This window comes from Mus caroli, unplaced genomic scaffold, assembly GCF_978045245.1.
Source record: "Mus caroli unplaced genomic scaffold, Mus_caroli_1 scaffold_8, whole genome shotgun sequence".
NCBI lineage: Eukaryota > Metazoa > Chordata > Mammalia > Rodentia > Muridae > Mus > Mus caroli.
The window spans coordinates 22,663,331-22,682,460 of record NW_028227263.1 but is presented as its reverse complement, the minus strand read 5'-3'; the positions used below and the strand labels follow the sequence as shown (position 1 = coordinate 22,682,460).

At 43.8% G+C, this 19,130-nt stretch overlaps 1 protein-coding gene across 4 annotated transcripts in view; it reads left to right on the top strand.

The window, feature by feature from the left end:
- Positions 1-18,512, top strand: part of Tnrc6a (trinucleotide repeat containing adaptor 6A) — a 70,741-nt gene extending 52,229 nt beyond the window's left edge. Inside the window, exons 9-25 of one of the 4 annotated variants that reach the window (XM_029479750.2) lie at positions 62-94; positions 1,456-1,536; positions 2,236-2,287; positions 4,422-4,564; positions 4,960-5,106; positions 5,251-5,388; positions 6,096-6,155; positions 6,708-6,785; positions 6,985-7,192; positions 9,149-9,280; positions 11,539-11,697; positions 12,150-12,290; positions 13,558-13,665; positions 14,615-14,836; positions 16,232-16,302; positions 16,797-16,936; positions 17,317-18,512. In XM_029479750.2, coding sequence (XP_029335610.1) covers positions 62-94; positions 1,456-1,536; positions 2,236-2,287; positions 4,422-4,564; positions 4,960-5,106; positions 5,251-5,388; positions 6,096-6,155; positions 6,708-6,785; positions 6,985-7,192; positions 9,149-9,280; positions 11,539-11,697; positions 12,150-12,290; positions 13,558-13,665; positions 14,615-14,836; positions 16,232-16,302; positions 16,797-16,936; positions 17,317-17,692 — 2,289 coding nt within the window. In that variant the 3' untranslated portion in view covers positions 17,693-18,512. Of the gene's footprint in view, positions 1-61; positions 95-1,455; positions 1,537-2,235; positions 2,288-4,421; positions 4,565-4,959; positions 5,107-5,250; positions 5,389-6,026; positions 6,156-6,707; positions 6,786-6,984; positions 7,193-9,148; positions 9,281-11,538; positions 11,698-12,149; positions 12,291-13,557; positions 13,666-14,614; positions 14,837-16,231; positions 16,303-16,796; positions 16,937-17,316 lie in introns of all 4 variants that reach the window. The other 3 variants (XM_021168995.3, XM_085841343.1, XM_021168994.2) reach the window with 3 other exon arrangements.
- Positions 18,513-19,130: the final 618 nt, after the last annotated feature.

Here is a 19,130-nt window from a genome sequence, read left to right as displayed (position 1 = left end):
ATTCAACACCTTGTTCTTCCCACTGGACCATGCTGTTTTGTGACTTTGTCTTTCCTTACAGGGTCTGAGTGGCAAAAAAAGGAGAAGGGAAAGGGTGTGTAGCCTTTTTACTCTTTCTCCTTTGTTTCTACTAGTAAAAATCTTTAGAGAGCAACTGCAAACTCTTATTTAGCTTCTGCTGTGTGCCAGGTACTGTGCTTGGTGCTGGGGTTTGAATACTGAAGAGCAGCCCCTTCAGGGGCTCCTAGTCTCTGGTGGGGCATCAGGCAAGCACAAGTGTGCTGGGATGTAGAAGATGCCTGGGGTGGCTTGATAGAACCGAAAGATTTCTTTAAAAAAAAAAAAAGACAAAGCTGGCTCTGTAGTTAGAGGAAGGATAAATAGAAACTATATTATTGACAAAATATGGAGCCAGTGAAATTTACAAGAAGGCAACTTCAATGACTTTTTAAAACTTAATCAAAGAGAGCTGTCTAATATTGGTGTGAAATATCAGCTGAAGTAGAGAAAACCAGAGGTAGGGATCGCAAGAGGCTGCTACATCATCCCAGGTGGAAAGGAAGAACAGTTAGAAATGCATTTAAGAATAGAAGGGGCAGAGGTTGGCAGTTGTTCAGAGTATGGGAGGAAGCGGAAAGGGGAAACAGGAATCAGAGGTGCCTTCAGAATCTTTGGAGAGGGTTAGGTGCTTGCTTTAGAGATCTGCCTTTGTGGGGAGTTACGCTGTGCTGTTTCACAGTCAGAAGGAACAGGTAATAGCTTTGGGAAAGGACATTAATACACTAAGATAGACGGTCCTGTGGTCATCACGTCAGTGTGAGGCCTAGGTCTTTGTGGCTTCCAGCCTCGCTCTGTGACTGTTACCAGTTCTCAGTATACTATCTGTACTGCTCAGCCCACCACGGCAGCTCAACTGCTGCTCAGGGTACTGTGTTTTTAGCAGCACAAATGGAAACCTTTAAAGACACTATTGTGTGAAAATATTTAGTGGGTGTTTGGGAGAGATGTTGGTTTTTCAGTAAAGTGTTCCTTCATATCATGATTAAATTATGGACTAAATTGGCTTGTTAGGACAAGCTGAGGATCTCCATGCTAATTTTTACTTTGATATGAGAATTCCAAAAACCTAAATGATGACACAGGTCAGGGAGCAGCCCATCTGTGAGGTGGGGATGTCCCATGCTCCTCCACTGCTTTTTGTCTTTTCCTTCTGACTGCCTGCCTTTAGAGATCTCTCTATACATTACAGCTATACCAGAGGCCTGGAGCAAAGGAAGTTGAAAATCAAATGAGTTTATTTATTTAATTGTTAACACCTCTAAATAAGTTGATTGAAGGAGAAAATATTGGCTAAAAATGAGAGTTGGGAATTGTCTTGAAGTTTTACTAGTCCATCACAATGTCCAGATAATTAGAGATGGCCATGGCATCTTCTCTACTCTTTTATTTACAAAGGGAATGATGAAAGGCGGAAACAAACAAGAGGATGCATGGATAAATCCATTCGTTAAACAGTTTTCAAATATCAGTTTTTCGGTAAGTATATTTTCTTAGCAGTCAATAATACCCTTTTTAGTAGTGGTTCATAGTTTATCCCAGTTTTATTTTATTAAAAATTATTTCTCGGGCTGGAGAAATGGCTCAGCAGTTAAGAGCACTGACTGCTCTTCCAGAGGTCCTGAGTTCAATTCCCAGCAACCACATGGTGGCTCACAACCATCTGTAATGGGATCTGATTCTCTCTTCTGGTGTGTCTGGAGACAGCAACAGTATACTTACATAAAATGAATAATACATTTAAAAAATTATTTCTCATCTTTAAGTTTTTAAAGTATGTCGATTAGAGTAAAATTAGCTAGCAAGACTTAATACTTAAATTTTATAAAATTTCAGCACATCTTAAAAATACATTAAAACAGTAATATTTTAAAAAATAGGGCTGGAGAGTCAGTTCCATGGTTGAGAGGACTTGCTCCTCTTTAAAGGAACAGGGTCTGTGGCCAGTCCCTGTGGAGCAGAGTCACACCCACTTTTACTCCAGCTCCAGGGAGTTTGAAGTTCTGTTCTGGCCTCTGCATGCACTTGCATGTCTGTGCCAAACACACAGAAATACAGACAAATTTTAAAAAGAGAAACTTCATGATCTGCTTGCATTTCAGATGAGGAAATAAGGAAAGGTCTTTTTTTTTTTTTGCTTGGTAAAGTCTGCTAACACATTGCCTTTTCCTGCTTCAGAGAGACTCACCAGAAGAAAATGTACAGAGCAATAAGATGGATCTTTCTGGAGGTGAGAGAAAAGTCAGTCATTCTGATCTGTGTTTATCACTGATAAAACAGTTCTGCTTGTATCCTGCTCTGTCTGAAAGAGCCCTCACTCAGTGGAAGAGAGCAGTCCTGCTCTTGGTGCTACACTGTATGAGCACAACCAAGTAAAGTGAGTTGTGACGTCCCTGTAAGGGACATGTCTCCGTGCATGTCTCAGGTGGTGCTGGTGTCCGTCTGTGTTCTCAAAGCCCCATCAAGAGGGGGCTATTAAGGTTCACGATGTAGTCACCTGGATCAGAGGATTGCATAATAGACTTTAGTAAATGACAGACATCTCAAACCATAGTCAAAAATGCCAGGCAGTCCTTGGTAGGGGCAAGAAGTCCTGAGAGTGATGAAGGAGGGCAGGGCTGGAGTAGGTGGTGCAGATAACTAGGTGGGGGCTGATCATTCTGAAATAGGGCATTAAAGGTTTTGGGGGGGGGGAGTGTCCTCTGTCTCTGTTTTTTTGGTTTGTTTTTGTTTTTTTTGTTTTTTTTCAAATGTGTTTTCAATAAATACCATTTCTTGTTCCTGTTATTTTATCCTCCCTTCTGGTCCTTTCCACACATATACATACTCACACGTACGCACTCATGCACACAACAGAGAATAGACCAGACAATGCAACAGGTGGGAAAAACCTTGTTGCAATGACTAGTTGATATTCAAAGCTCCAAACTGAAACAGAAAATGGAATGACTATTAATTCAGTGGAAAGTAGGATTCAAGAGAAGTTGGTTAGATTTTACTACTATAAGCAGTTGGTTCAGGATGGGGATATGTGAGTCTGCTTTGTCTTCATAGCTTATTAGATGGTAGTACAGGATAGAGTACAGCTGGATGGATAAGGAAAGATGATCATAAATTAGAAATTATTGAATAACAGGAGTATCAGTGGATTATATGTTTAAAAATAAATGAATAAATGCAGAGAGACTGAGATGATGCCCAGAAAGGGCACTGTGCCTTGTGTTGAGACCCTGGTCTTGTGCCAGCAGGTGTGCTGTGCTGTGGCTCCTGATGAGGGGAGCCCTGGAGCTGGAGGCTACAGAAGAAAGCATACTAGAACTAGGAGGCGAGGCATTTCTTGCAGCATCTTTCCTGCACTCTTCCACACAGCTTTGTTGCCAACTAGCAGAGAGAACAGTAACATAAAGGACAGAAATGCATTTTTCCCATTACAGAGATAGCCCAAAACATTGATTGTGAGGGGCAGATGCTGAGATGCAGTAAATAAGATAGTTATTGGTACTGTGTCCTCTAACCCTTGACCCCTTACCTTCCATAGGCATTCTACTGTGCGCACTTGAACTTGAACGCAGTGGTGAAATGACTCCATACTCATGTCTGATTTACTACACAGCAGATTGCTTTCTTATAAGGAAGATGGAATGCACAGTCCTCATTGTGTCACTGAGGAAATGACCCTCAGTTCAGCCATTTTCTTACCTAAAGACTAAATAGTGTTAACTTTTGAATAAAGCAAAGTGAGAAAGACCAAGAAAATGATTGGTCCATACAAATGAACACAAATTTAACATCCAGTTGAAACGAGATTCACTGCAGGTGGTTTCAGGTAGAACCAGAAGCATTTCAAATGCTGAAATTTTGGATTTGATAGTATTTGCACAGAGTACCAATTAAACATCTAAAAACCTATACTTTAGCCAGGTGTGGTGGCGCACACCTTTAATCCCAGCACTCGGGAGGCAGAGACAGGCGGATTTCTGAGTTCAAGGCCAGCCTGGTCTACAGAGTGAGTTCCAGGATAGCCAGGGCTACACAGAGAAACCCTGCCTTGAAAAAACAAAAACAACAACAAAAAAACCCCTACACTTTGAGCAGCATTCACACAGAAACTCATACATTCAAAGCAGGCAGACACCTTGGACTCTTTACTTGTCTTGCTGTGCTTACAGCACTGTTAGTGATGACCAAGTGCTTACATGTCTTTTCATTCTAAATACTTGATATGTCTTAAGAAATTAATGTCATTTAAAAAGGTGTTTCTTGTTAAAGCAGAAATTGTTTTATTTTGGAAAGTGAACATTTTTTTTTTCAATGAAATAAATTGGTTCTCTTCCTACTGGTGATAATCTTTTTGTATTTATTAGGAATGTTACAAGACAAGCGGATGGAGATTGATAAACATAGCCTGAATATTGGTGATTACAATCGAACGGTCGGGAAAGGCCCTGGGTCTCGGCCTCAGATTTCCAAAGAGTCTTCCATGGAGCGCAATCCTTATTTTGATAAGGTACAATCTTTCCTCCTTTTTTTTCTTTCTTTTTTTTTTTTAAATCTGAGAATAACCAACCATACCCTTAATAGTATAATACTTAGGGAAAATGTGTATAATATAAAAAGTATAATCAAGTGACTTTCCTGTTAATGGAGCTTTAGTTTATTGTTTCGTTTATAGCTCAGTTTAGCATAGATCTTGTGTTTATATTTTCTTCTTAATCCCATGAAATATGTGTTTGGCTCTTTTTATGTGCTCTAGAATTAACACTAACCTGATCTCTTCTGTTTTCTACCTGTTTCCTGTTGGTGCTGGAATGTCATGTGACCTCTCCTCTGTTCCTGCAATGATTTCTCCCTTCTACTTGTTTGCTTGGCTGGTGTTACACATCTTTCTGTCTGTCCAATCAGGATGGCATTGTAGCAGATGAATCCCAAAACATGCAGTTTATGTCCAGTCAAAGCATGAAGCTTCCCCCTTCAAATAGTGCACTACCTAACCAGGCCCTTGGCTCCATAGCAGGGCTGGGTACGCAAAACTTGAATTCTGTTAGACAGGTAAGTCCAGATGTGCATTCTAGGCTTTCTCTTGAATGATCTGTCTCTCTTGTCTGTAGTTACTGTGTTTAAACAATAGTATCATATGGTAATGAGTGTCTTTCCCTGAAGAATCACTTTGTTATTTTGTTGTTTGTTTTTTAGAATGGCAATCCCAATATGTTTGGTGTTGGAAACACAGCAGCACAACCCCGGGGCATGCAGCAGCCTCCAGCACAACCTCTCAGTTCATCTCAGCCTAATCTTCGTGCTCAAGTGCCTCCTCCATTACTCTCCCCTCAGGTGAACAAGCTTCTGGGCCTCTCCTCCACTTTCCTGGGAAGAACCTTGAATAAGTTTATGTTTAGGGGCTGGAGCTCAGCATTAAGAGCCCTGGCTGTTCTTCCAGAGGATCCAGTTTGATTCTCATCCTCATGCCAGTTCCCAACTGTCTGTAACTCTATTCCTAGGGAGCCTGATGCCCTCCTCCGGCCTCTTTGGGCATCAGGAATGCATGTGATTCACTGACGTACAAGGAGCAAACCATCCATTCACATACAAATGAGCTAGATTTAAAATTCTATGTCTGAGATAACCATGGGGCATTGTAATAATTTTTGACAACTTTGAAGTGCTGCAAGTGCTAATTAGCTGTTGTTGCAGAAGTGTGAGCAAAGGATAAAGAAAATTAATGGTTATTTTAAACTGTACCGTTTTCATTGTAAAACCTTGTCGGGAGAGCAACAGTGAAATCAAATAGGTTATCCTTGTCATTTTTCGTTACCATGAGAAAGAGTATGTGTGAGAACACGCTTTGAATGACTAAATCCCCATGAAATGTCCACTGCTTTAACTGCCCTGTTGATGATTTAGTTGTACAGTATCTCTGGCTAGTCTGGGTATTACAGCAACATTATTAACTTAACCGTTGTGATCCTAAGGTTCCAGTTTCATTGCTGAAGTATGCACCAAACAACGGTGGCCTGAATCCGCTCTTTGGCCCTCAACAGGTAGCCATGCTGAACCAGCTATCCCAACTAAACCAGCTTTCTCAGATCTCCCAGTTACAGGTAAGTACTTACTGTCTGCTCTTGAACCTACATGAAGTGCAAGATGCTTTCAGGGGAGATACAGGAAGGGAGGGAAGAATGATTAGAATCATCAATCCTGTTAAAGTGTGAGCTGGGCCGGGCGTGGTGGCGCACGCCTTTAATCCCAGCACTCAGGAGGCAGAGGCAGGTGGACTTCTGAGTTCGAGACCTGCCTGGTCTACAGCGTGAGTTCCAGGACAGCCAGGGCTACACAGAGAAACCCGGGGCGGGGGAGAGGGGAGGAGTGTGAGTTGGGGTGAAGAGGTGCTTTATTGATAGAGTTTAATATATGCAAGGCTCTTGGGTCTATTCGCAGTACTGCAAAAGTGGTGGTGTTGTGGGTTTTTGTTTTGTTTTGTTTGTTTGTTTCCCATTTCTGGAATCTAGTAGAGATATTCCATGGAAAGATGTTACTATGTGAGGTGGGACTTGGGTACGTGGCATAGTTCTACCAGGTCCATTGACCATAGTCATCCTTAAACATTCTAATTAGTAACAGCTGAACAGTGACAACCCTTTTCTGTCTTTCAGCGATTGTTAGCGCAGCAGCAGAGGGCACAGAGTCAGAGAAGCGTGCCTTCTGCTAACCGACAGCAGCAAGACCAGCAGGTAGATCATCCCTCTCCACTTGTCAATGAAAGAATTTTATTAAAATGTGCTTTTTAATCTGCTCTTTGTCCAGAAGTCATAGTAGCTATAGAACTTTAATTGGTGACCTTCCTCCTGAGCAGGAGGTGAGCTCAGAAGTGAAGAATGTGTCCCTATAAAAACACACGCCCACAATTTTCCTGCCTCGTTTTGTTTGAAGGGTCGACCTCTTAGTGTGCAGCAGCAGATGATGCAACAGTCTCGTCAACTTGATCCAAGCCTGCTGGTGAAGCAGCAGACTCCGCCTTCTCAGCAGCCGCTCCATCAGCCAGCCATGAAGTCCTTCCTTGACAATGTCATGCCCCACACTACACCCGAGCTGCAGAAAGGGCCATCGCCAGTAAATGCTTTCAGCAACTTTCCTATAGGTGAGTTCCTGCTTGGAACACTATACACATGTGCCTCCACTGCCTTTGCAGCTCTGTCCTTCAGCATAGCACCAGGCTTAGACACCACTTATCAGAGAGTAGCGTACTTTCTTCTAGATTATGTCATCTTCATACTTCAGAGGTGGTATCGCAGTATTTCAGACGTTTCTACCTATTGGAAGGTACCAACTAAAGGACACACTCATTTTCAGACTCAGACTGTAGGATGTGCAGGGGCAGGAAGACTCATGGCATGGCAGTGTTGTTTGGGAGAGAGATGGTATGCAGGCACTGCTCTGGAAAATACTGGGAATAGTCCCATTATGTTGTCACTTGTCTTAGCAGAATGGGTGTGAAGAGAAATTGTCTTTCATTTTCTCCACTGTATAAGCAGGCTTTCTATTTATTAAGGAAATGTAAGGTGTGTGTGTTTTCTCTTTCCCAGGTTCCTGATTATGTTTTGATTCTTGGTTAACCAAACCTCCTTTGTCTGTTATCCCTCCCCCATCTGAACAACAGTTTCATATAGATGAGTTGTTGTCGTGGGTAGCTGGTTACTACCCCAGCTCTGTTGAAGACCATTAGTTCTCTCAGCATGTTGTGGGCTGTAAACAGTGCTTGGGGGGATGTGCTTCTGCTGGTTTTTTCTCTGATTGGGAAGTTTCTTATTTGGTTCTTTTGGTATTACATAATAGACACTGAGCTAGGACATATGTCCTTGGGATGGTTAGCAGAAGCAGTTTCCACTGTCAGTTACAACTGTGCTAGACAGTACAGAAACCACTGATGATGAAGGGGAGCTACTTCTCCTGACAGCCTGACCCTTCTGCTTCATTCACACAGACATCACTCTATAGCCTGTGAGCAAAATTTGGCCCACTGTCTTAATTTCACAAAGAAAGTTTTATTGAAATGGAGCTATGTTTGTTTGTTTGTTTGTTTGTTTGTTTTAACTTTATCTGTGGGTGCTTTTGCATAGTGACATAGAGAAAGCTATATAGCCCGTATATTCTCCAGGCTACCTTTTAAACCTTTATGCAAAATTTTTGCAAATTCTTGGTCTAATTCATAGGTCTAAAGGCACAAATTTGATTGCTTTCTGCAAAAATCGAACTTGGAATGACTTCAGAAAATTCATACTAAAGGTGTAATACCGGAATTTGAAACCACTAAAATTCTAATAAATTGTGCCTTCAGATACTGGAGTCTTTTTCTCAGATGTTACTGTTGGAGCTAGGAGCTGTACTTTTTTTTTTTTTTTTTTTTAAAGACTTTATATCTTTTATTTGGAGTCATCCACCCCTGCTCCTTCTTACTCACCAGGAGCTGGAACAATGAATTATTTACCCTTCCTTTTTTTTTTTTTTTTTTTTTTTGAGCTGAACTTTTTTTTTCTTTTTGGTTTTTCGAGACAGGGTTTCTCTGTGTAGCCTTGGCTGTCCTGGAACTCACTTTGTAGACCAGGCTGGCCTTGAACTCAGAAATCCACCTGCCTCTACCTCCTGAGTGCTGGGATTAAAGGCGTGCGCCACCACGCCCGGCTTGAGCTGAACTTTTAAATTAGCGTCCATTGGCTAGTGAGCCATCTGGAAATTCATCAGTTTGCAATCAGGGAATGACAATTGAGAGTGATCATATATTATACATGGCATTCTGAGAAAATGGCTAAACTCGGGATGCAGTGACAAACTTTACATGGTCCCCTTAAAACTCTTTTTCTACTATTTTGGGAAGTTTGTACATGATGCAGCTTGTGTAGAGGAGCAGTTTCCACCTGTGATAGCACTGTCTGTCCCTTGCGGCTTGAGAACCACGTACTATGGAGCACTAGTGTAGCTACAAGCCAGGCCCCTGCGCCCTCGCTGCACATTTGCAGGACTGTAAACAGTAAGAAGACAATATTGGTAGAGGAAGGGAAAATATGCTGCTTTATACGATTTAAATTGTGTTTTCAAGGCTTGAACTCAAACTTGAATGTAAATATGGATATGAACAGTATTAAAGAGCCACAGTCACGACTAAGGAAGTGGACAACAGTGGACAGCATGTCTGTGAACACGTCGTTGGATCAAAACTCCAGCAAACATGGTATTAATTATAATCTTAGACTTGTCTGGAAACAAATGTGGGGTGGGTATGAAGGAAGACTGCTTAACTCAGGAATGCCTGCTATTACCGACCCACATGATATGAAGACAGAACCACTTCCCCAACTTGTCCTCTGACCTTCACATATACTCCACACACACTGTAATTTCAAAAACAAAACAAGAGCTGAAGAGATGCTCAGGAGTTAAGAACACACACTTTTCCAGAAACTTCCAAGTAGAAAGCAAATTGACTTCAATTCTGCTATGTTGCAGAGACACAGGAGCAATCTGAGGATATGTTAATTTTTTTAAACATCCCATTTTCTTTCTTTAAATAATATATTTATTTATGTATTCTTTGACTATATATTGTCATATAATGTGTGTATATTTGTGGGTGGTTTTTTTTTTTTTTAAACTACCAGCAACAACCATGGAGGCTAGTTTGTGACCTGGCCTTGAGTGACACTCCATTGAAGAAAACTAACTTTCCCCTCCCTGCTACAGTGAATGCCAATAGCTCCTCATCTAGGAGTGAGACTTTGTGTCCCTGTCCCTTCCTGGATGCTGGGATTTTTGTCTGGCTTGAGTTTACACAGGTCTTATGCATGCTTTCATGAGCTTTGTAAGTTCATATGTGTTTCTGCCCTGTTGTATCTGAAAATATCATTTCCTGGCTCTTAAAGTCTTCCCATCCCTTCTTCTGCATATATTCTGAGCCTTGAGGTGAAGGGTCCAATAGACATCCTAGAGGACTGGCTGTGCACTCATGTGTGTCTTTCTTTTGGAACATTGACCTGTAATGGGATTCTTGTGTTAATCACTAACTAAAGGTTGAGCAATACACTGATCTATGGGGATATATCATTAGAAGTTGATTTATTTCTGTATCCATTTTCAGAATAATAGTCTCAAGTCCCCATCTCCCCAGTATACACAGGGTCTAGCTCTCTAGACCTGTTGTCCTGGTATGCACCTAGCATTCATTCCCTTTTTTATGGCCATTTAGGAGGTATCCAAGTGATTTTTTTTTTTGTCCGTATAATCTATTTTTTAACATTCTCTGAATTTAACTTGGCTTGTTCATTGTGGAATTAGGCTACACAGCAGTTTTCTATTTGATTTTACTATGTAGTCCAGGATACAGGCTTTGAGCTCACGGTCTTCCTACCTTGGCCTCCCTGGGGCTGGGATTATAGGTATATACTAATGTACCTGCCCCCCCGCCCCCCCCCCCCCCCACACACGCACACACGTCACAGGTTTGATAATTATCTTTTCAGCAACTAATTTCTTTTAGAAATATCATATTTAGCTTGGATTATTATCTATTTGTCTTCAAAAGTTAATGGGATTTCCTGTGCCTTTGTAAGATGATTCTAGACTCCTAGAATACACAGATGAATAAGTACTGGTGGGCATATGGTTGAACTTGTATACTATAGATGTTTCTACACACACTTGCCCTAGAGAAGCTCTTTTGTTAGCAGAGGTAAATGTGGACATCCATGGTACAGTATAAGTACTCTTAAGATGTAGCACATAGAGCTGTGTTAGAAGTCTTAGGCAGTGTTCCATAGGAATGCCTGGGTGTGCTGTGTCTCAAGAGGCTAAAGTTGAGTTATCTTCATAGAATTCATACAATGCCCTAACTTACCCTTACAGTTATTCAACTGTAGGAAGGCCTGCTAAAAGAGAACAGCTTGATAACATCTGCATCCGAGCCAGAAAGGAGGCAGAAGACAGAGTGGTAGATAAGCAGTAAAACTTTTAGGCCATAATGAGGTGGGGCTGGAGAGACAGTGCACATGGTTAATGCCAGCTCTCCACTTGATAGTGGCCCTCAGTTTACCTTCCAGCACCAGTGTTGGACAACTCACAGGCCCAGGAAATCACTCTCTCTGCCTTCCATGAATGAATACTCGCACTCGCCCGCACACAGAGAACAGTTAGCAGAGGTAGAGGTCTGGCCCTTGAGCAAAGGGTCTGTCTTCCAGAATGAAGTTATAAGCAGAGAGGCCCAGAGAAAAGAAGCAACAGGAAGCCCCAGGTCACTGCTTCTTTCCACCCCGCCTTCATGTGCTGTGTCAGAATCCTTGCTGTCTGTCCGGGAGCAGAGTACTGCTTTTTTCTTGCATCTTCATAGAGTTTCCTGGGCAGGTTGGCATCCATTTCCCTGGTGGGAAGCTTTGCTGTAGAAGAGGCTGATGCTGTAGCCGGCTCACATTGATTTCACCATCGCATTGTTCTTTGTAGGTGCTATTTCAAGTGGTTTTAGGCTGGAAGAGTCTCCATTTGTTCCCTATGACTTTATGAATAGCAGTACTTCACCAGCCAGTCCTCCAGGTTCAATAGGAGATGGCTGGCCACGTGCCAAATCGCCTAACGGCTCTAGCAGTGTTAACTGGCCACCAGGTAAGATGCTTACAGCCTCTCCGTGTCTGGTCTCAGCCATAGCTTAACATGGTTCTGTGATGAGAAGCGCTGATGTGATGCAATGGAGAGGCGAGCTTGAACTTGGGTCATTGCTGCATGCTCCAGTTTTCTGTTCCACGCAGTGATGGTGGATGAATTCACCACTGGTGTGGAGACTCTCTTGAAAACCTGTCAGAGGGAGAGACTGTGTCAGAGGAGAGACTGTGTCAAGGACTCATTTGACACTGAGGGTCACCAGAGGTGCATCTCTGGCCTGCTTGAGTTGCTGCATTGCTGAAAAGCTGTAAACTCAGAGCAATTATTTCAGTTGTGTAAATAAGCAAGTTAGTAATGGCCTTTTAGGGTGTTGTCACACAGAGTTTAGAGATGAATGTGTGGCTATTTAATTTGGATTTTAAAGCTGTGCACTGATTTTGAATTTGTATTTGCAGAATTTCGCCCTGGTGAACCATGGAAAGGTTATCCAAACATTGACCCTGAAACTGACCCTTACGTCACTCCTGGCAGTGTCATAAACAGTCTTTCAATTAATACTGTGCGGGAAGTTGACCACCTCAGGGACAGGAACAGTGGTACGTAGGGCATGGGCTGGCGTGAGAATGCTGTGCAGCACTGTGGGATGATAACAGGTCAGGATGGCCTGGCTCTGACCCTCACCTGGGCACCAGGACAGCCCCTTCAATCCACTCTGCACTCCATTTAGATGCACTGACCCTTCCACTAGAAACTTGTGGTCGTAGCTCTTTTTTTAATATAAAATCTAATGTTTTGACTTTCAGAATATTCTTCCCATAAAGAGCCAGTTTCTATAAACAACTGATTCTTCTCTAGCTCCTTTTCAGCCTGGCCTGTGCCTTACTATCTTCTGCTGAGTTGGCTTTCATGACCTCTACGTAGCTCTTTGGTAGATTCTGCCATTTCAGAATGACACAATTCTTCACTTAGCATTATGATATGACAAACGCTTGCTACCTTAATAAGCTGTGTATCAGAAAAGACTGTTAGCTCCTTTACATTCTTTGTAAATTACTAAAAGGGATAGAAAGGAGAATATATTTTACACACACATACAAAAAAAATCAATTATTTTAGTGTTTCAGTAACTTTTTATTAATCTTTCTTCTAGGACAAAACAATGGACAGAATATTCACATATGCCTATGGTAAAAAACAGCCCCATGGTAGTCATAGGGTTATTTCACCTGACAACCCTTTAGAAAGTACATACGTTTCACAGTTAGAACCTTGAAATCCCAGGCAGGCAGGCAGGCAGGCTGTCTGTCCTGAGGGAAGCCGTCAACATTCCAAGTGTAAATGAAGTATACAACTGGCAGTGGCTGACACGTAAAAAAAATAGCTATGACCACAAGTTTCTAGTGGAAGGGTCAGTGCATTTAATGGAGTGCAGAGTGGACTGTAGGGACTGTCCTGGTGCCCAGGTGAGGGTCAGGGCTAGGCCAAGACTAAAGAGAATATGTTAACTACAGAGCCCAAATGTGGAGAAGGCTGAAGGCTCTTGGGTACTGCCTGTGACAGGCTGCCTTGATGACCTGCCTTGCCAGTACATAGTCAATGCTGTTCAGAGTCAAGAGCTAGAGTAAAAGCAGCCTCTTTAGTGCTGCAAGGAGAGCCTGGCTCATCTAGCCACTGCACAGTCTCGGGGATCAAGAAGGAAATGCCTATTCTGAGCCAGGGCAGAACCAGTCAGCAGAAAGGGAGCTGCTATCTTGGGCCCTATCTCTAATTCAGATGCTCTCAACTCCTATCTTGAGGCATGCTGTGGCCCTGCAGCTTCCTAGATGCCATGCCCTGCCCTGCTAACTGACTTCTCTTCTGCAGGGTCATCCTCATCCTTGAACACCACGCTGCCTTCAACTAGTGCCTGGTCATCCATTCGTGCCTCCAACTACAATGTTCCCCTCAGCAGTACAGCACAAAGCACTTCAGGTGGGCCCTCTCAGAAACCGCCAGCCTGGGGCTTCCCCTCTGCTGCCTTCTCAGGTTGTTGCGGGAGGGTTTGTGATCCTATCCAAGTATTGCAAACGTCATATCTCCCCTTTGAAAAGCAGTCTACATTTACCACACAGCTCTCTGCCATCTAAGCCACCTCAGCCCTGTGATAAAGACCATTTAATCCAAAGTCTTCTGAAAGCCACTTGTACTCACTCTTTATTTTCAATCCTCTGCAGACTGATAGCTGTATAGAACGTGGGAAGTGGGAAGTGGGAGGTACTATATGATGCTGTGCCCCTGCAGTGAGCTCGATGGCTCGAGCCCTGGGCTTCAGTGTGCGTCTGCTGCAGCTCAGGAAAACTCTGCTGTGGCCAGCCTTCCTGCAGCCACACTTGGAGGAGACTTGGTCTAATGGCCAGGTACTTTGTAATAACTCAGGTCTGAATGCTCAAGAGCTGCTGAAGAGCTTCCCACCCCTTTCTCCTCCCGTCTTTTAGCACTCTTTGACATAGTTGCCTCTCTCCCCATGAGCATTGCATTGTACCACCTTGCTAACTTGGAATAACTGCTATAGCCTTTCTTCTGGGAGGAAATGATGAGCTTAAAGTGTGTCTGTGGCCTGTGTCTCTCTTGAGTGGACCAGTTGGCTAGGAGTCCACGTGTGTATCTTAGAGTCTGTGTTGTAATCTCAGAGAGCAGTTCTCTGCTTGCACAGTCTCAGGACAGTAGCAGGTGAGGGCCCAAGTCCTGAGGAAGATTGCCAGCTCTGGGCTCTTTGTCTTTCTCTGTAGGCCTTTACCTAGATTTAGGGGTTTTGGTAGTTTTTGTTTACTTAACTCACTTTTCATGGGACAGTAAATATTATTATGTGAATTTTCTCTTCCTAACATCCCACGTTCTTCAATTTTTCTTATTTTCTTTTTCCCCCTTCTCCTTTGAGTAGCCAGAAATAGTGATTCCAAATTGACGTGGTCTCCTGGTTCAGTTACAAACACCTCTCTGGCTCATGAGCTGTGGAAAGTCCCTTTGCCACCTAAAAACATCACTGCTCCGTCCCGCCCACCTCCAGGGCTGACTGGTCAGAAGCCACCCTTGTCTACGTGGGATAATTCTCCCCTTCGTGTAGGTGGAGGATGGGGAAATTCTGACGCCAGATATACCCCAGGTAAGACCCGATAGCTGTGGGCCAACACTGTCAGCTACGGGGTCACACTCTGTAAAGACAGAGTGAGCTTGAGCAGAATTGTAGTTCATCTCTACCTTTGATCATTTTCTTATCTTTAGGAGTCTTGATTAATTTCCTTAAGAATGTTTAGCCAAACCTGTATGGTGGTGCATGCCTGAAATCCTAGCACAGGGGTAGTGAAGGCAGGAACAGTATGAGGATGTTGGTGTCATCTGTACATGAGACCCTGGAGACCCTGTCATGCTTACCCAAAGCAATGCTAGTGGGGTCTCTTCTCAAAAACTCCTTAGGAATGCTTGCTTTTTGTTGTCTGTTTGTTTGTTTTTGTTCTTTTGTTTGATTGTTTGGTTTTGGTTTTGGAGAAAGGGTTTCTCTATGTAGCTCTGGCGGGTCTTGGAACTCACTCTGTAGACCAGGCTGGCATGAAACTCACTGAGATCCACCTGCCTCTGCCTCCCAAGTGCTGGGATTAAACATGTGCACCCCCTCAACCCCAAGGGAATGCATCTTAAAAGGTTTGTCTGTTTCCTAACTCATGGCTGGCTTGCAGAACAAGACTGGTACATGGAAAATTAAGCTGGAGAGAGAATATAGAGATTGGACTTGTTTTGGTAGTAGCTTGGCCTATCCCAAGAATGACCATGGCCGGGCGGTGGTGGCACATGCCTTTAATCCCAGCACTTAGGAGACAGAGGCAGGCAGATTTCTGAGTTCGTGGCCAGCCTGGTCTACAGAGTGAGTTCCAGGACAGCCAGGGCTACACAGAGAAACCCTGTCTCAAAAACAAACAAACAAACAAGAAAGAATCACCATGAAGTTTACTGTGTAGGCAGACACTTGAGAGCGTAAGTGAGTGCTATTGACCTCTAAGGTCAAGCAGACATAGGCCCAGTGACATACTGTGAAATACCTGTAAGGTGTCACGGGGCCAGGTGCTCCTTAATCATGTTTAGATGTTCCTTTCTAAAGGAGAGGGGTTGCCTTAGGGTCATGCAGGAAAGGCTCAGTGGAGAACTCGGTAACCTAGACAAAATCAAAAGATACCTGATGCCAAACAGTTCAGTGCCCTTAAAGGTTCTCGTCTTAGGGACAGATGCAGAAAGGCTTACCTGCCCTTGGGCACCGTTTGGAAGTAGTTTGCCCTAAATGGAAAGATGGCATGGAATAGAGGCACCTGAAGGTAGGGCTCAGCCCCTGATCTAGGCTGGAGCAAACTGATGTCACAGGTCTTTGTTGCACGAGGGGAAAGTAGGCAAAAGAGAAAGGAGCCCAGATTCCCGAGGAGGACTGAGATGAGCTGTCGTTTGATTGGCTGTACTTGTCTTAGTCATTCAGGCAGAGCCATAGAGTGCTGACTGCTTGCTCTTTGTTCAGGCTCCAGCTGGGGTGAGAGCAGCTCAGGGAGAATAACCAATTGGCTTGTTCTGAAGAACCTCACACCTCAGGTAAGGAGGCACCCGCTCAGTGCATACAGTGGGCTGGGGAGAGCTTAGCGTTCCACACAGGCCTGTCATTGGTTATCAAGGGCAGGCAGAGGGTGACACTTTGCTGCCTCTAGTCTGATCCAGTGGTTTTCATGCTGTTATGTTTAGGGCAGCACAGTAATGCAGATACCTATGTCTTACCCAGTACTGAGTGGTGCTGGGCTTTGCAAGTGTGGCTTTCTGGGATTATATTGCCCCTCCAGAGACCTTGGTCTACTCTTTCCTATCTAAGTATTTTCTTAAGGAGGCTACTCTCCCACTCCTAGGGAGCAGTGTCTTGAGGTTCTGTCATGGAGTAGGTGGGGGAAAGACATGAAGCCATGCCTGCGGTGATGACTCATCGCCTAGCTCTAGCCCACTGCATATAAGGAAGAGGCACTGAACCTGGCATGAGAAGGAGGTACCTTCCAATGGCTTCCACAATGGAGCCCCTAACCACAGCCTGCTCTGTCTAGATTGACGGCTCAACTCTGCGCACCCTGTGCATGCAGCATGGCCCACTGATTACATTCCATCTGAACCTCCCACATGGAAATGCTCTGGTCCGTTACAGTTCAAAAGAAGAGGTAGTGAAGGCACAAAAGTCTCTGCACATGTAAGTTGCCCCAAGACTCCTGATGGGGAGGGGAGGGGCTGGGAGAGCTGTGAGTAAAAGCCCAACCCAAGACCCCTGTGTAGACCTGGTTAATGTGGACCAGGAGAGACTTAGGCGGAGGAATAACTTGAGCCTAGGCGTTGAAGGCTACTTCAGGAAATAGAATGTGACCTTAGATCCTGGAGAAGCCCTTGTGTTGCCTATGGGAGGCAGACCTGGTCTAGATACCCCATAACCCCTTCTGGGACACTCACTCTGGGCATGGAGCAGGTCAGGCTCCTTCTGCATCTCCTTGGTTTTCTCTCAGAGCAGGTCGCACTGCTAGTTGAGCTTATGAAGCCATGCATCTAGAAGACCTCATGTTGTGCCCTCTCCTCTAGGTGTGTGCTGGGGAACACTACTATTCTCGCTGAGTTTGCCAGTGAAGAGGAGATCAGTCGCTTCTTTGCACAAAGTCAGTCTCTGACCCCTTCTCCTGGCTGGCAGTCTCTCGGGTCCAGCCAGAGCCGGCTGGGCTCTCTCGACTGTTCCCACTCGTTCTCCAGCCGGACTGATGTCAATCACTGGAATGGTGCTGGGCTGTCGGGAGCTAACTGTGGAGACCTTCACGGCACTTCCCTCTGGGGGACCCCACATTATTCCACAAGCCTGTGGGGTCCCCCGAGCAGCAGCGACCCCCGGGGAATTAGCAGCCCATCCCCCATTAATGCTTTTCTTTCTGTTGACCACCTGGGTGGGGGTGGGGAGTCCATGTAATGGCATAGGTATAGACGTAAACTGTGACCTCACGAAGAGAAGGAAAGGAGCACTAAGTTGGGCTCGCCGCCTGCAGCCAGGGCACCTGTGGGAACAGCTGTTTTCTGCACATTCTCCACTTTGTTTTCCCCAAAACATATCAGTTTGAATACTTGAATCATGCAGGCCAATATTATAATGTGAAAGGGTATCTATCTATTTACACTCCCAAATAGCGCCATACAGCTACCGTGTGGAATGAGCTCACTTGTGTATTCATCATGTTTAGCCTTCGGATTCCTTCTTTCCTCCATTTCCATCCCCATCCCCACCTTTTATTTTTATTTGTATTTTTTTGCAAAACCGTTTTGGGGCTGATGTATGAGCTTTTACCTTTGCACTGAGTGATGTTCTCTCCGTCTAATCGGCAATATGGGGGGGCAGCTGTTCCAGTGTAAATGTTTACTCAAGGATGTTCTTAAGGCGTGCGCTCTCTACTATGCCTCATGTTGCCTACCTTAGTGTGGTATCGTGGAGTTGAAAAGATCAAGTTAAGATACTGACGTAGGATTCTTAATGAAAGTATTGCACCAGTTTTTTCATGTTGTAAAACTAAAGAATTTCGCTCTACAGTTTGAGAAACTGTGGCCACCGCTGTGACCTGCAGCCCGCCTGCTGCCCAGGACGGGCCCTGCACTTTGAACAGGCTTTCCATGTTGTTTTGAAGGTTCCCACGGTGAACCTTCTTGTTTACAGATTTTTTGTTTGTTTTTTGAGAAAAAAAAATGTTTACTCTTCCATCATTTAAAAAAAAAAATTAAAAGACAAAAAAAAAAAAAAAGAGGAGGGTGGTTTAAAAGACGCTTCTATCTCTGGGAAAAGAGCAGCAGTCGGCCATGTTCTTCTGTTTTCTATTCCTGTCCTAAATCAAAGAGCATGGTTCTCAGGAAACCAGTTCCCCGGTCAAAAAATCTTGTAGTTTCTTATAGGAAAGAAGAAAACCCAACTTTTAGCACTGATACTACGTATTGCTCTGTTCAACATTTTCTCTGCCAAAAAAAGAAAAAAAAAAAAAAGAAAAGAAAAAAGAAAAAAACGCGCTTCGAGCTGGAGTTGCCGTCTGCTTTCAGATGCTGTCCTTTAGTAGTGAGTGATGATGGTTTGCTAATCGCTAGGTGACTTTTGTAACCCCATCAGTGGCTCTCTCTCATGTCTCTGCTCTCTTGTGACTGTGTTCATGTTTAACTGTTGTACCTTAAAGCCGAGATCAGTAACTATGCATACTGTAACCAAGACATTGGGCTTACAGAGTTGTTTGTTGTATAAAAAATTTTAAATGTTGTTGCAAACTAACGAGTTACACCATTTTAAAATTTCTTTCCTCCCTAGCCCCTGTTGTTTTGCCCACAAATGGTATTATAATGCTTGCTTAGTCAAAGAGAGACTAAACAAGGGTAAA